The 14,524-nt window shown below is 40.2% G+C and overlaps 1 protein-coding gene and 1 gene segment (V, D, J or C); one reads left to right on the top strand and one right to left on the bottom strand.

Moving 5' to 3' along the window:
* Window positions 1-8,198, bottom strand: part of LOC128579365 (solute carrier family 5 member 4-like) — a 40,066-nt gene extending 31,868 nt beyond the window's left edge. Inside the window, exons 1-4 of the mRNA XM_053581499.1 lie at window positions 8,167-8,198; window positions 7,950-8,055; window positions 4,973-5,140; window positions 3,560-3,775 (exon numbers count right to left, since the gene is read on the bottom strand). Coding sequence (XP_053437474.1) covers window positions 3,560-3,775; window positions 4,973-5,140; window positions 7,950-8,055; window positions 8,167-8,198 — 522 coding nt within the window. The remainder of the gene's footprint in view (window positions 1-3,559; window positions 3,776-4,972; window positions 5,141-7,949; window positions 8,056-8,166) is intronic.
* A 4,589-nt stretch (window positions 8,199-12,787) lies between these two features.
* LOC128579364 (immunoglobulin lambda variable 6-57-like) lies at window positions 12,788-13,296 on the top strand. The segment is given in 2 exon segments: window positions 12,788-12,855; window positions 12,974-13,296. Coding segments are annotated over 2 exon segments (369 nt in total).
* Window positions 13,297-14,524: the final 1,228 nt, after the last annotated feature.

Below are 14,524 nucleotides of genomic sequence, written 5' to 3'. Positions count from 1 at the left end.
AAGGAGACCTTGGGGCAATTGTGGATTCAAAAGTCTGCTTTTGCCAGACTATGAATCCCAGAGGGGTTCTTCTCTGTGAGCAGACTTTTAGGCTTGGTGGGTCCATTTCAGCCACTCCATGGTGGCTTTCCCCAGTGGCCTCAGATTTGCCCTTTAATCCCTGCCAGGACAGCTTTTATGCCCACCTTTGTGGAGACTGAAGCAAGACTCACCCCACCCACTCCCAGCCAGCCTCCCTTTTCCACCAAAGTATTCCCTGGGAGATCCAGGGCTCCACTGACTGCCTTGGGCATTGGAGTGCTTCTCCTGAAGTGCCAGAGCCCCTCAAAGGTCCCCCAAAACAAAACTGCAGCTGGCTATTTCCTGAAGTCACCACCAAGTGACAAGGAGGACAACTTATACAGCCCCAAACAGTATTTACTGAGTCAATCATACAGAACTTGGCTGGCTCTCACCCGAAAGCAGTTCATACTGTCATAGAGATTAAACCTACCATTCCAATACAATTCACATTGTTAAGAGACTATAGGGCTGGGGAAAGATAAAGGATTTCAAAGACTCCAAATTTCCTTGTCAAAAGGAGATAGGATTGCTCATGTACATAACACACTATGACCATAGTCTACATTTAATTGGAAATTTAGAAAACCACCACATGAAGGATATTTGTAACCAAGGTGTTCATTCAGAATCTAGACCACCTTTTAAGTACTTACAAGCAAAGCCGAAGGCTCTTTCCCAACACATGCTACAGACATATCCTTATGAGTAAGGGGGAGAAAAACATCTAAACAAAAGAAAATTCAAAAACAAAAAGAGGCAGTTGCTACCAATTAAAAGGAATTCAGTGGGTGGCACCTGTGGCTCTAAGGAGTAAGGCGCCAGCCTTATATACTGGAAGTGGTGGGTTCAAACCTGTTTCCAGCCAAGTGGGGGGGGAAATAGAAGGAATTCAGTGCAAGAATTCTGGGATAGGGAGAATCAGCATGAAAGGGCACCCTTAAAGGATCACAACATTTCTCTAGCAGTGAATTCCAACCAAAATAAAAATAGGAAAATGTCATATAAAAAAAAATTCCAAGCATGAGTTATAAGGATTCTCAATGACTTTCAAGAGAAAATGGAAAACAATTCAAAGAAACTAGTGAAAACATTTTTTAAAAAAGCTTATTGAAGAAATAGATACATTAAAACAAAGTAACTTCCAGAAATAAAAATTCATTTAGAGAAATATAAAACCCAATGCAAATGTTAAGAGTGGATTACACCAAGCAGAAGAAAGAATTGCAGAGCTTGAAGACAAGTCTTTCTAATGAACTAAATCAGTCAAAATAACAAAGAATCAAGAGAAATGAAGAAAGTCTAAGAGAAATATGGGATTACACATATATAAAATGACCAAATGTAAGACCCACAGGCATCTCTGAGAATAAAGAAGACTAAACACAAGACTTTGAAAACCTATTTAAGAGAATAATTGCAAAAATTACCTCATCTTGCAAGACATTTAGACATAAAGAAAAGACAAAAGTCCAAAGAATACCTAGGAGACTCATTGCAAAAGGGAACCATCAAGGCATGTGATTCGTCATAACACTGGCCAGAATTAACACAAAGGAGAGACTCTCATGAGTAGTGTTCCAAAACATCAAATAACTTACAAAGGAAAATCCATTAGACTAATTGCAGGCTTTTCCTTTGTAAACAATTAAGGAATGGATCTTATTTTTAGTGTCCTTAAACAGGATAACTGCTAGCCAAGGATATTGTGTCATGTTAAACTAAGTTACATAAGTTAAGTACATATAATGTTGTTCCCAGACACACAAAGACTGAGGGCATTTGTTAATATTAGAACCGCCCTACACGAAATGCTCGAAAGTTCATTAAAATACAACAGCACGATAGCTACCAAAAAGTGTAAAAACAAGCACAAGTTGTAGCTCATGGTTCTTCCAAAACAATAGTATCAAAGAGAATACAAAACTGTAAGATATCATCTAACATTTTGAATAGAACAGTCTCCAAAATATCAACACTAAAAGTCAGGTTTTTTTTTTTTTTTTTTTGTGGTTTTTGGCCAGGGCTAGGTTTGAACCTGCCACCTCCGGTATATGGGACCGGTGCTCTCCTCCTTGAGCCACAGGGGCCGCCCTAAAATTCAGTTTTAATGGTCTGAAGGCAGCACTTAAAAAACTGGCTGAATGGATGAAATAACACAACCCAATTATTTACCACCTCCAAGAAATACATCTAAACTACAAGGATTCACAAGGACTCAGGTAATGGGATGGAAGAAAAAATAGCATATAGGCTGTATTTCTATTTTTAAAATGATTAATCTCTACAAGCGTCCTCCAGTGCCCCTTTCTACTGAGATACTTTTTGTAGAAAATTTCAGGAGTGTATGCTGTAAGACTTTTTTCTATGGTTGGACAAACATGTATCTATCTACATGTAATTTAGTACACATGTACAACTCTACAATATTACATTATTCTGCACATATTTTTCTGCTTGTCTCCTCATATTTTATGCAGATGCATAATATTCAATACACTATTATTGTTTACTCAGGCTTTTCATGATGAAGTTTGGATTTCCCCACTTTTTTCCATTTTTAAACTTTTACAGGGAAAACCATATATATGCATACATGTATACATATATGTGAGTGTGTATGTATGTATACATATTTATATATGAGTGTGTATGGATATATTTTGTATATATTTATGTAAATAAATATATATATTTACATATATATTAGTACTTGTAAATAATTTGTACATAATAAGCTCCTAAAAGTAAGATTGCTGACTCTTAAGGTATAGAAATTTTGAAATAGATAAATACTGTTCAATTGCCTTCCTGTAAATTATAAAGCTTAGTCACTCATCCACAGTTCTGGACTATGGGAATTTCTCCACATCTTCACCAACACTATATTTAATTCATATTAAAAATATTGCCAATTTTAAAGACAAAAATGCTTCTCATGGGTGGCACCTGTGGCTCAAAAAAGTAGGGTGTCGGCCCCATATACCGAGGTGATGGGTTCAAACCCAGCCCTGGACAAAAGCTGCAAAAAAAAAAAAATGCTTCTCATTACTCTGCTTTCTCTGTCCCTCCCCCTTATGCTGTGTGTTTTTCTTTCTTCTCTCTCTATACCCGTGTTCGTGCTGTATACAACCTTCTCCTCATCCAAAATAGGCACAACCCAGTGACAGTTCTGCAGTGAAGTCTTTAGACAACAGTTGTCATTCTCTTCCCCACATCCTATTTTAAAAATGGTGTACATTTATCTCCTGAAAGCACTGTGAGATTTTAGAAGTATGACACTCATTTCCTAACATCTTACTTCCTATTTCCTTGCTGGTTTGCACATATTAGGTGCAAATGGTTGTTTGTTTGAAGGACTGGATGATAATCTCTCATTGCTATTCTCACTGTAGTGTTACAATGAATACATTGCCTGGGAGTCGTATACTAGCAGCAACATTAGAAGGCAACAAACCCTTATTTTTAAATGAGCATAAGTCCATTACTTATCACTCACATGTACGTCAGGAATGGGTTTTGTTAATAGAGAAATTCCCAGAGCATCCACGGTGGTCTCAGAGAAGAGAATGATGGCAAAGTACCGATAGTGCACTCCACAGATAATGTTGGGACAGTCACTGGCAGCCAGGCAGCTCCCTGTTCTATAGGAAAACTCTGCGATCATATGAATAAAGCCCATCACAAGTCCAGTGATTAGGCCCCGGAATGCTCCCTGCAAAAGAACAAAGAACAAAATAGGAGTGTTTAGAAAAGATCAGAAACTCATTCAAGGAAGTCATAATTATCACCTTGCCTGCATCCTCAGTGAAGAAGCAACAAATGGCTGACATTGAACACAAAGTTATCAAAACAGACAAAATTGCAAACATATGTGTTTATTACTGGGGCAATACTACTGCAATGTTGATTCTCTAATTCCAGGAAACTACTGTCTATACTGACTCAAGATGAAATTTTCTTGACACACACACATATTAATATATATATGTGTGTACATATATGCAGGGCTATACATATACACACATATATGGGAATTATAATTTATTTTACAAATTAAATAGAACTATGAATTATGTTACACAATTTGTAGAACTGATATTAGGTAGTTTTGAGAGTTCTATTAAGCTCTGGACAATGGAAAGCATTCATTTTCCCTGAGGCGTTGATAGATGTGGAAAGATACGCCCCTCTTCCTTTGTTCAAGATGCCATGTTTTAGGAAAATGGTATTGTCTGGATATTAATATAATAATATGAACTTTGGAGTAAGGAACACCCGAGTCTGAATCCCATGACTTTACTTACTAATATTAAGTAATATGTGGAAAGAATTTTGTTAGTGACATCTCTGCATCTGATCCTCATGTGCAAAATCTTAATAATAAAGCTAATAACCTAGGAACAAGTAAGGGATTGAATGTACATGGTCCACTATAGTTGATCACACATGTGGTGCTCATGTTTCATAATGGAAATTAACATATTTTTAACCCTTACTAAGGGTTTTCCTCTAAGCATTTCACGTACTATCTCATTTAATCCTCACAGTAGCCCACAATACCATAAATAGACACTCTCTTTATCTTCATTTTACAAAGCCAAGTAATTTGCTTCAGATCATGATACTATTAGGTAGTACAGCCATGATTGGACTGTGACAGTCTGCTTCCTAAATCTGTGCTCCTCAGCACTGGCAAATTCACATACACAATATGTTTTAAGAAATATAGACACTGAACTATGAATGTGTACTGTATTTTTATCCTTTAGTGAGGTTCAGTAATTGTGGCTGACTTCAACAGAAATTGAGATGGGCTATGATTTATATAGATAGGGTATCAAGAATGCAGTGGAACAAACAATATTTTCCCCACTCCATAGGGGAGAAGGCTTTTTCAGTTTCCACTTACTTGTTCGTTGATTCTTTTACAGAAGACGGCGAGCAGGAAGACAGCTGCAACTGGAGATCCAAGGTAACTAGCCATTGCTGGTGTGTAATGGATCAGTTGTCCATTTCGAGATGCCTGTACTTGTGGGACCCACAGGATGCTTATGACAATTGTTGAAGAATAAATATCCTGGCAAGAAAATAAAATCTTGTAGATATTAAACATAAGTTATTATAGGCATGTTTGTTGTACTTTAGTTTTTGAACTCATTCCTGTTGCCTTTTGTTGATTTTCCAAACAAAATCAAGCTTCTTGACTGTATAAATTCTTAAGAAAAGAAAGGACTCAAATGTTACCAGTACAGAAAACAACTGTGCCCGTGATGATGTTAGGGGCAGGGCTGCTTTCACTGACAACAGATGGAAGCAGGAAGCTGGGGACATGTGATTTGGCCTCAGGTGGCTGCCATGGATGAAGGAGTTTGACCTCAGAGCTCTTACAAGTGTGCAGCAGCCCCACTTCTGGAGGAAACAGTGTTGCTGTCAGTTGCTCCTACCTTGGCCACAGTGTTGGCTACCAGCAGTAGCAACAACTCAAGGGGGAGGAGCACAAAATGTGCAATAACTCTTCTGCTGGGTGCAGAGTGGTTTGCCCTTTGGCTCTGATGGCAGCAAACAAGAGCAGCAGGAAATATGGGTGGGGGATGTAGATGGGGCTCCAGAGATGTGGAGATGGAGGGGCTGTTTGGCTCCAGGGATAGGCTCAGTTCAGTGGGGGCTGGGCTCTCACATTGACACTGTGCTGTAGCTCTCTAGGACTGGGGGGTGGATGTGGGAGCCATCGTGTGTTTCCCCTGTGAAGCAATGCCTTCACATGGTCTCCAGGCACCTCCCGGTTTGGTTGCCCAGAAAGGTAAAGCAAGAGGCTCTCCTGTGTCTTGAATTGTAAGAGTCCATGGCAGGAATATAGGCTGTGGGTGGTTGGCTTCACTTCACTTCTCATCAGGAAGCTTCTCTTGGTTCGTGGCAAGTCCTGGTAACGCAGGCTGCCTTCCTTTTCTCTCCTTCCTTGCTTTAGAATTTTCCTGTCAATTTTCTCTTGGGTCACCTATTCAAATTGTGATCTATTTCGTATTTTACTTCTTTTTGTTTGTTTGTTTGTTTGTTTGTTTTGTAGAGACAGAGTCTCACTTTACCACCCTCAGTAGAGTGCTGCGACGTCACAGGACTCACAGCAACCTCCAGCTCTTGGGCTTTTGCGATTCTACTGCCCCAGCCTCCCGAGCAGCTGGGACTACAGGCGTCGCCACTCGTATTTTACTTCTTTATTGTGAGGAAGGTAAGTATCAGAAGGCTCTTGTCAACCATTTTAGTTTTTGAATTAAGTCATAAACACATAGATCATGTATACATTAATGCATTTATGGGGTACAAAGTGCTTATTTCATATACAATTTGGAGTGCTTATGTCACACTAGTTATTATATCCCTCACCTCATTTACTTAATTGTTGTGTTAAGACATTTATACTACGGGGCAGTGCCTGTGGCTCAAGAAGTAGGGTGCTGTCCCCATATGCTGAGGGTGGTGGGTTTGAGCCCAGCCCCAGGTGCTCAACACAGACATTTATACCCTATACTTAATAGATCCTACGTGCAAACATTTTAAAGCCCCTCCAACATTGAGAATCATCATCACCATCAATTGTACCACGTTTTGCAAGAGTCACAATTTCTTTTAAGGTCTCTTCTTACAGTTCTTTCTAAAAAGAATGGCTAAATTTTAAAAGGCTAAGTGTGTAATACATGTACATTTGTAACAATCTACTCAGTAGGTATGTGTGCCAATGTTCACCAACAGACATTAACAAAAGTGATCAAGTCAGATGTCCATGAGTAGAGTAGATAAATTCTAATATATTACTGTGATGAGATACTACATTGAAAGAAAGTGAACTCATTTGAGCTACTCATAGCAACATGTCGGGATATCCCAAAATAACACAGAGGAAAGAAGCTTTGTAACAAGGATTAAATTTGAGTTAGTCTATTTCCATTACCTGAAACTGGGAAAAGACAGTTTATAGAATTCAGCGTCTCAGTGGTTAGCTTTGGGAAGTTAGAGCCCAGAGGGGGCTTCTAGATGCTGGTAATCTCCATTTCTTAACTTGGTTGGTAGTTAAATGGGTGCTTGTTTTGTAATAAATTACGGAGCTATACAGTTATGTTCTATGCTTTCTGTATATTACACTTTGCATATTACTTCTGAATATTACACTTCTGAATATTACACTATATTTCTGAACATTACACTTTGATGTTTAAAATGTTAAAAAATTCTATGACAATATAGGTTACACTCAGAAAGTATAAAGGGAAGAAAGAAGACTACACTTTCTTTCTGCTTATTTTCTTCAAGCTCTCTGTCTTCAAGGACCACTGGGTGCTCAGGAAACCCCTGCATGGAGGGAACTCTCCCAGAAGTGCCTTGGAATTGGCCCCCTCCATGGGTCTGTACCTTTCTAAAATGGTCCACTGCTTAAGGAATGCAATCATGTCAGTGTTTGGATATCCTAATCTATTACCTCCATGTGATGCACCTGGAACTGCTAGAGATACACATTAACCTATCAGAGGAGGATGGAATTTTACACACCATTAAGATACTGATGGAGTTACATGAAGATGTGGATGGGGAATAGTATGAGGAAGGAGAGAAATAAGAGATAATTGGAGACACTTTCACGTATGAAAAATAAATTGTCCCATTTAAATGTGTGGCCTAAATTTTGGTATCTGGAAAGACTTATGCTGAGTTAAAAATGCTCTATTGATCCCTCCTTCACTTTAGGGCTCTATGCTTACTTTCACCAAAGTCATTAACAAGGGAGTTTTAGTCCATGTAGACATATGCACTTCTCCAGAGGATTCTAGGGAGAAACCAGGGTTCCCTCACCTTCCAGCTATCAAAAGCTCTCTCTCTGATGCCTGTTTCCGCACCTTGGTGTAGATGTCCATGATGAAGAGGATGCTGGCGCTGTTGAAGATAGAGGTCAGGGAGCTCATGAGAGAGCCAGCATGACAGACAGCATCAGGCCACGCAGTACTGGAGGCAGGAGGGGCTTTGTTAGTTACTGGACACCATGCTCCATGAGGGCCTTGCTCAACAGGAGAGCCATTTAAACATGTCATCTGGAACATTAATTAATGTCCTTACCCATCTACATCAGCATGTGGAGGTTCCTGCATATTTCCTAATGATCCCAGAATAATCCAGTATAGAATTTTAGTCTTCAGTATAAACTTAGAGATCATCCCCTGCAACAAGTTTTAGAAGAATAGAAAGCATGTTTTAGCATATTTATTTGGGGAAGGAACTCTTGGGTTCCTAAAGCCTTAGATAACTGGAAAGGAAGAAGGTGAGTAAGTTTGTCTGCTAAAGAAGTCTCTGCAGGGGCAAAGACAAGAGTTTTGAATTGGTTTCCTCTGCCAAGTAGGCTCTAAACCTCCCTGACAGACAGTGGATGGGGGTATTCATGCCAGTGACTCCCGCCTCCTTCCTACTGATGAAGCTCATGTATATCATTGTGAAGGAAAGGTCACAGATATTAGCCAACCTCTGATGATATTTTCTGGTCAATCCTGAGCTCTGTACCTGACGCTGCTTCTGTTCACTTCAGTAGGAAATCCTTCTAGAATCCTAACAATGTACTTAAATTATATGTGTTGTTTATTTGCTATTTCAAAATGCTAAAATGTGAACTCTTAAGGACAGGGGCTTTGTACCTATTTTACTGATATTTTCTAAGTGCAAGAGCAATACCTGGCACATGATAGGCACTCAATAAGTGGTCGTATATTAAATAGATTGAAATATAATATTTGAATACCACTAGTCCAAGAAAGGCAGAATAAATAGTTATTCTCTAGCCCCTGCATTTATAATTTTATGGCCATTAAACTCTTTTATTGACAAGCAGATCATTTCACTGTTTTTAATTGCCTTGGAAGATAATCTTGAATCTGTAGAAGTAAGGAAGGTGTCTTCTGACAGGAAATGTATCTGGTTTGTCTATGAAATCTCCAATCTTTGCAAAGGGCTTGTAGCCTATGTAAGGTGCTCACAAAATGTCTGATGCACAGATATGAATTAATGGATGTCAGAATTACCAAGAACTATACCACAGCCCTTCCTGAAGTTCCACACATGAAGCCCTCCAAGGCCATCTCAGCAGGGACGTTTTCTACCTGCAGGTAGCAGTTCCAGCACCATGATTGCGTAGGCATAGTTGGTACAGCCGACTTCAGTGCCACAGTCTTACACACATTCAGAAGGCACCACATGGGCCACCTTATCTGAGGAAGGATTCAAGGGTGAGTTCAGTGAAGTCCAGACAGGCACAAATCACAACAGCTGAACAAATCGGTAACTTCAATAGATCATGGGGAAGGAAAGACATTTGCCTTAAAATTGGAGATTGAACTTTGAAGTCCATACCATAGGTCTGTTGCTGCTTTGCCTAGAACAAGAGCTCATAGCATCTCATCTCTGCAGCTCTCCTTGAGCTGTCCCATGGGGCGGGGCTTTCTCTTGGGATGTGGCCCAGCCACACCATGAGAGCAAACAGAGGACGCTGATCCCATCCTCCAGAAAAATAGCAAGTGAAGAAATTCCTTCGGTAGCAACACATTCCATGGATGCACAGGAAGTTAAGTCCTCTGTCTGGTCATATTCAGCCCAGTATGTTTTGCCTATATCTGAGAGGAGGTGTTCCTTGTAGTGGCCAATCAGGCTGAGTACCTGGTGTGTGATGATGCCTCACGTCACCAGCAATTGCATAACACATTGGTTTTTTTTTTGTTTGTTTGCTTGAGGTGCTTTTTTGGTTGTTTAAAAAGTATCATAACAAGGGTGGCATCTGTGGGTCAAAAGAGTAGGATGCCGGCCCCATATGCCAGAGGTGGCAGGTTCAAACCCACCCCTGGCCAAAACTGCAAAGAAAAAAACACAAAGTATCATAACAAGAGATATGGAAAGTTGATAAAGTAAGATCCAGGATAATAACAGTTTATGTTATGAGCTTATTTTCTATATTCCTTTCTAATCCTTTTTCCCAGCGAATTATCTTTTGTGCATAACTATGGTAATGGTTGAGATACTATTTTGTAGCCTTCTTTTTACTTGTAACATAATAACCTCAGCAATTTCCCAAGTTTTGAGATATTCTTCAGTCGCTTCTGTGCAACTTTCCAGAAAAGAAATATACAATGATTTCTTTAGCGGTACCCTACTTGGATGGCTACACATTCCTTCCTGTTATAAACCACACCATGAGGCTGCAATGAGAAGGGATTCTGGTCTCTTGCTGTGTTTGTCTCAGTTAGAGTTCAGTGAAATAAACTAATGTGCCCTGCTGAGAAAACATGACATCCATTGAGTCTTACCCCATGGATTTCTGTAGGAAAAATGAATTCTCTATTAGCCTAGTAAGATTTGGTTACACTCTCAGCACTCTTTATAATGACAAAAGAAAGTGTATATTTTAGGAAGACTTTCAGCACTAGAAGTTACCCTCAGATGACTCAGAAATTCACATACCGCAAACAGCCCAATTCCAAAGCAATGAAATTAGACTCAGTTCTCCAGCTGCCTCAGAGCGACTAAGATATGACAGCACATCTCAAAGCCCTTCTCAGTCCAAGATGTCATCAACCCAACCACTACCACTCACCCAACTCAAATTAGCTCAAATCTACTCCAGCTTCCGGCGGCCTATGTCTCACATTCTGCGCTTCCTCAGTCCACGCCACTCACAAACAGTATTCACGGAATCAAATATCCACAATAAGACAGGCTCGTGGGATGAGGGAGCAAAGCGGCAACTGTGCCAAATTTCTCTGCCTCCAACCTGCCACGCAAGTTATTCCTTTCACTAAGAATTCTTCCTTTCCTTCCATCCAGAATGGATTTTCTAGTTTGTAACGAGTTTATTGCATCTTAAAAACACGTCTCAGAATCCAAGCATAGAACAAAGACAGGCCATATGGATTCAGGGCTCACCTGTGTACAGAATGTGGCTGATCATCCCTGGCATCACCATGAGAAACATGGGCAGCAGCTTCAGGTAAAAACACATGATGCAGGCGGCCTAAATGCCCACCAACCCAGGAGTGGATTAACAAGCTGTGGTATATGTATACCATGGAATACAAGTCAGCCACTAAAAAAAATGGAGACTTTACATCCTTCGTATTAACCTGGATGGAAGTGGAAAACATTATTCTTAGTAAAGCATCACAAGAATGGAGAAGCATGAATCCTATGTACTCAATTTTGATATGAGGACAATTAATGACAATTAAGGTTATGGGGGGGAGCAGAAAGAGGGACGGAGGGATGGGGTGGGGCCTTGGTGTGTGTCACACTTTATGGGGGCAAGACATGATTGCAAGAGGGGCTTTACCTAACAATTGCAATCAGTGTAACCTGGCTTATTGTACCCTCAATGAATCCCCAACAACAACAACAAAAAAATACTAGAAGAAAGTGCAGGGAAAACTCTTGAAGAAATCGGTCTGGGTGAGTATTTTATGAGGAGGACCCCCTGGGCAATTGAAGCAGCTTCAAAAATACAATACTGGGACCTGATCAAAGTAAAAGGCTTCTGCACAGCCAAGAACACAGTAAGCAAAGCAAGCAGACAGCCCTCAGAATGGGAGAAGATATTTGCAGGTTAAGTCTCCGACAAATAACCAGAATCCACAGAGAATGCAAACGTATAAACAAGAAAAGAACAAGTGATCCCATCACAGTCCATGGGCAAGGGACTTGAAGAAAAACTTCTCTGAAGAAGACAGGTGCACAGCCTACAGACATATGAAAAAATGTTCATCATCCTTAATCATCAGAGAAATGCAAATCAAAACTACTTTGAGATATCTAACTCCAGTAAGATTAGCCCATATCATAAAATCCCAAGACCAGAGATGTTGGCGTGGATGTGGAGAAAAGGGAACACTTCTACACTGCTGGTGGGAATGCAAATTAATACATTCCCTTTGGAAAGATGTTTGGAGAACACTTAGAGATCTAAAAATAGATCTGCCATTCAATCCTGTAATTCCTCTACTAGCTATCTATATACCCAGAAGACCAAAAATCACATCATAACAAAGATAGTTGTACCAGAATGTTTATTGCAGCCCAATTCATAATTGCTAAATCATGGAAAAAGCCTAAGTGCCCATCAATCCACGAATGGATTAATAAATTATGGTATATGTACACCATGAAATATTATGCAGCCTTAAAGAAACATGGAGACTTTACCTCTTTCATGTTTACATGGATGGAGCTAGAACATATTCCTCTTAGTAAAGTATCTCAATGGAAGAAAAAGTATCCAATGTACTCAGCCCTACTATGAAACTAATTTATGGCTTTCATATGAAAGCTATAACCCAGTTATAACCTAAGAATAGGGGGAAGGGGGAGAGGGAGGGGAGGGAGGGGGGAGGATGGGGGGAGGGAGGGTGATTGGTGGGATTACACCTGTGGTGCATCTTACAAGGATACATGTGAAACTTAGTAAATGTAGAATACAAATGTCTTAACACAATAACTAAGAAAATGCCAGGAAGGCTATGTTAACCAGTGTGATGAAAATGTGTCAAAAGGTGTATAAAACCAGAGTATGGTGCCTCTTGATTGCATTAATGTACACAGCTATGATTTAATAAAAAAAAAATAAAACTATCAAATGACTAACACTAAAAAAAAAAAAAAAAAAAAAAAAAAGAATTGGTGGACTCAGTTCTGCGAGGCTCCGGAAGCAACGCCTAGGACAGGTTGTCTCCACCATGGCCTGGGCTCTAATCCTCTTCACTCTGTTTGCTCACTACACAGGTGGCTCCCTGCAGGGAATGCAGTGTGGGGGGCCATCTGGTATGACAGCCTCACCCTCCTCCTTGGGAACAACGTGCGGACAGCCCTCACTGATCTCTGTGCTGCTCTTTCTTTGCAGGGTCTTGGACCCACGTTGTGTTCACTCAGCCTCAGTCTGTGTCAGGGTCTCCAGGGCAGAAGTTCACCATCTCTTGCACCCGCAGCAGCGGCAACATTGGGGGCAATTATGTGAACTGGTACCAGCAGCTCCCGGGCGTTGCCCTCACCACTGTGATCTATAGAGATAACCAAAGACCCTCTGGGGTTCCAGCTCGGTTCTCAGGCTCCATCCACAGCTCCTCCAACTCTGCCTCCCTGACCATCTCTGATCTGCGGACTGAAGACGAGGCCGACTATTACTGTCTGTCTAGTTATGATAACTATTATCACACAGTGCTCTAGACTCATGAGGAAGTGAGACAGAAACTCCCCAGGGCTGCCACACCCTGGGTCTGCCCTCAGCCTGTACCCACCACGATGTGCTGCACTTCCGTGTCTCCTGCTTTAAGGATAGAGCTGCGATTTTCTGCTCAAGTGTCCTTACCATCCCCCCAACACAAATTTCCATGTCTTGAGAAATTATCTTCTAATTTCTTTGATATCATTTCATGGAAGGGATATGGTATAAAATAGGGTTTTTGAGCCTTGGCACTGTTACCAGTGTGGACTGTGTTATTCCTTGTGGTTAGGGCTATTTTGTGCATTCTGAGATGTTGGGAAGCATCCTGGTCCTCACGTATCAGATGTCAGTAGCAACCTAATGCCCAAGTAGTGACAAACAAACAAACAAACAAACAAACAAACAAACAAAAATCTCCATTTGTTTTTAAGCATTCAATGGGCATATTGTTTTTCATGTTTGAGAGCTAATGGGTTAAAAGCTCATATTCTTAGCTATTGGGAAGCCTTGGTTTGAATCCTCTGTATGCCATTCAGCTGTATGTGAGGCTAGACGTATCCTCTCTCTGTGCTTTTGCTTCTGCATGTGTTAAATGAAACAATTACGCATAAATCAAATGATCATTTTGGTGGGGGAATAATATTCCAAGCACCCGTGAGATCAGAAAACCTGATAGTCACACAGAACGTCCTCACAACCAGCATGGAGTGAATTACTTTTAACCAGACTAGGTGTGTAATTAACATTTCTAAACTTTTCACAAGCACATGAAAATCTAATACAGGTGTCACTCAACTTATGATGGGATTGTGCTCCAATAAACACATTGGAAGTTAAAATTACCCTAAATCTAAATTTTCTTTCCTATTATTCTCACAAAAGTCAAAAAATCATAAGTTGAACCATACTGAGCTGGAGAATAAATCCACTGTCATTTATTCTCCCAGGAAGTATGGTTTCAAGCATGATTTACAAATATGAAGAAACATATGACAAGGTCCTACCCTCTCAGAATTTACATTTCAAGATTGGAATGAGACAGCAGGCACAAGCAGCCACGTTACGGAGTGATAACAAATGTCCTTTTATTTTGCCAGAGCATCTGTGCTCAGATTTTGGCTCTGCCTGTTTATATGCCCTGTACCTCCACTGTACAGTATGGACACTACTAACAGCATGTGGATATTCATATTTAAATTTAAGTTAATTAAAACTAAATAAAAATTTAAA

Source organism: Nycticebus coucang, unplaced genomic scaffold (genome assembly GCF_027406575.1).
Source record: "Nycticebus coucang isolate mNycCou1 unplaced genomic scaffold, mNycCou1.pri scaffold_49, whole genome shotgun sequence".
Classification (NCBI taxonomy): Eukaryota; Metazoa; Chordata; class Mammalia; order Primates; family Lorisidae; genus Nycticebus; species Nycticebus coucang.
The sequence above is the reverse complement of the archived record's forward strand: the minus strand, read 5'-3'. Positions and strand labels throughout refer to the sequence as shown.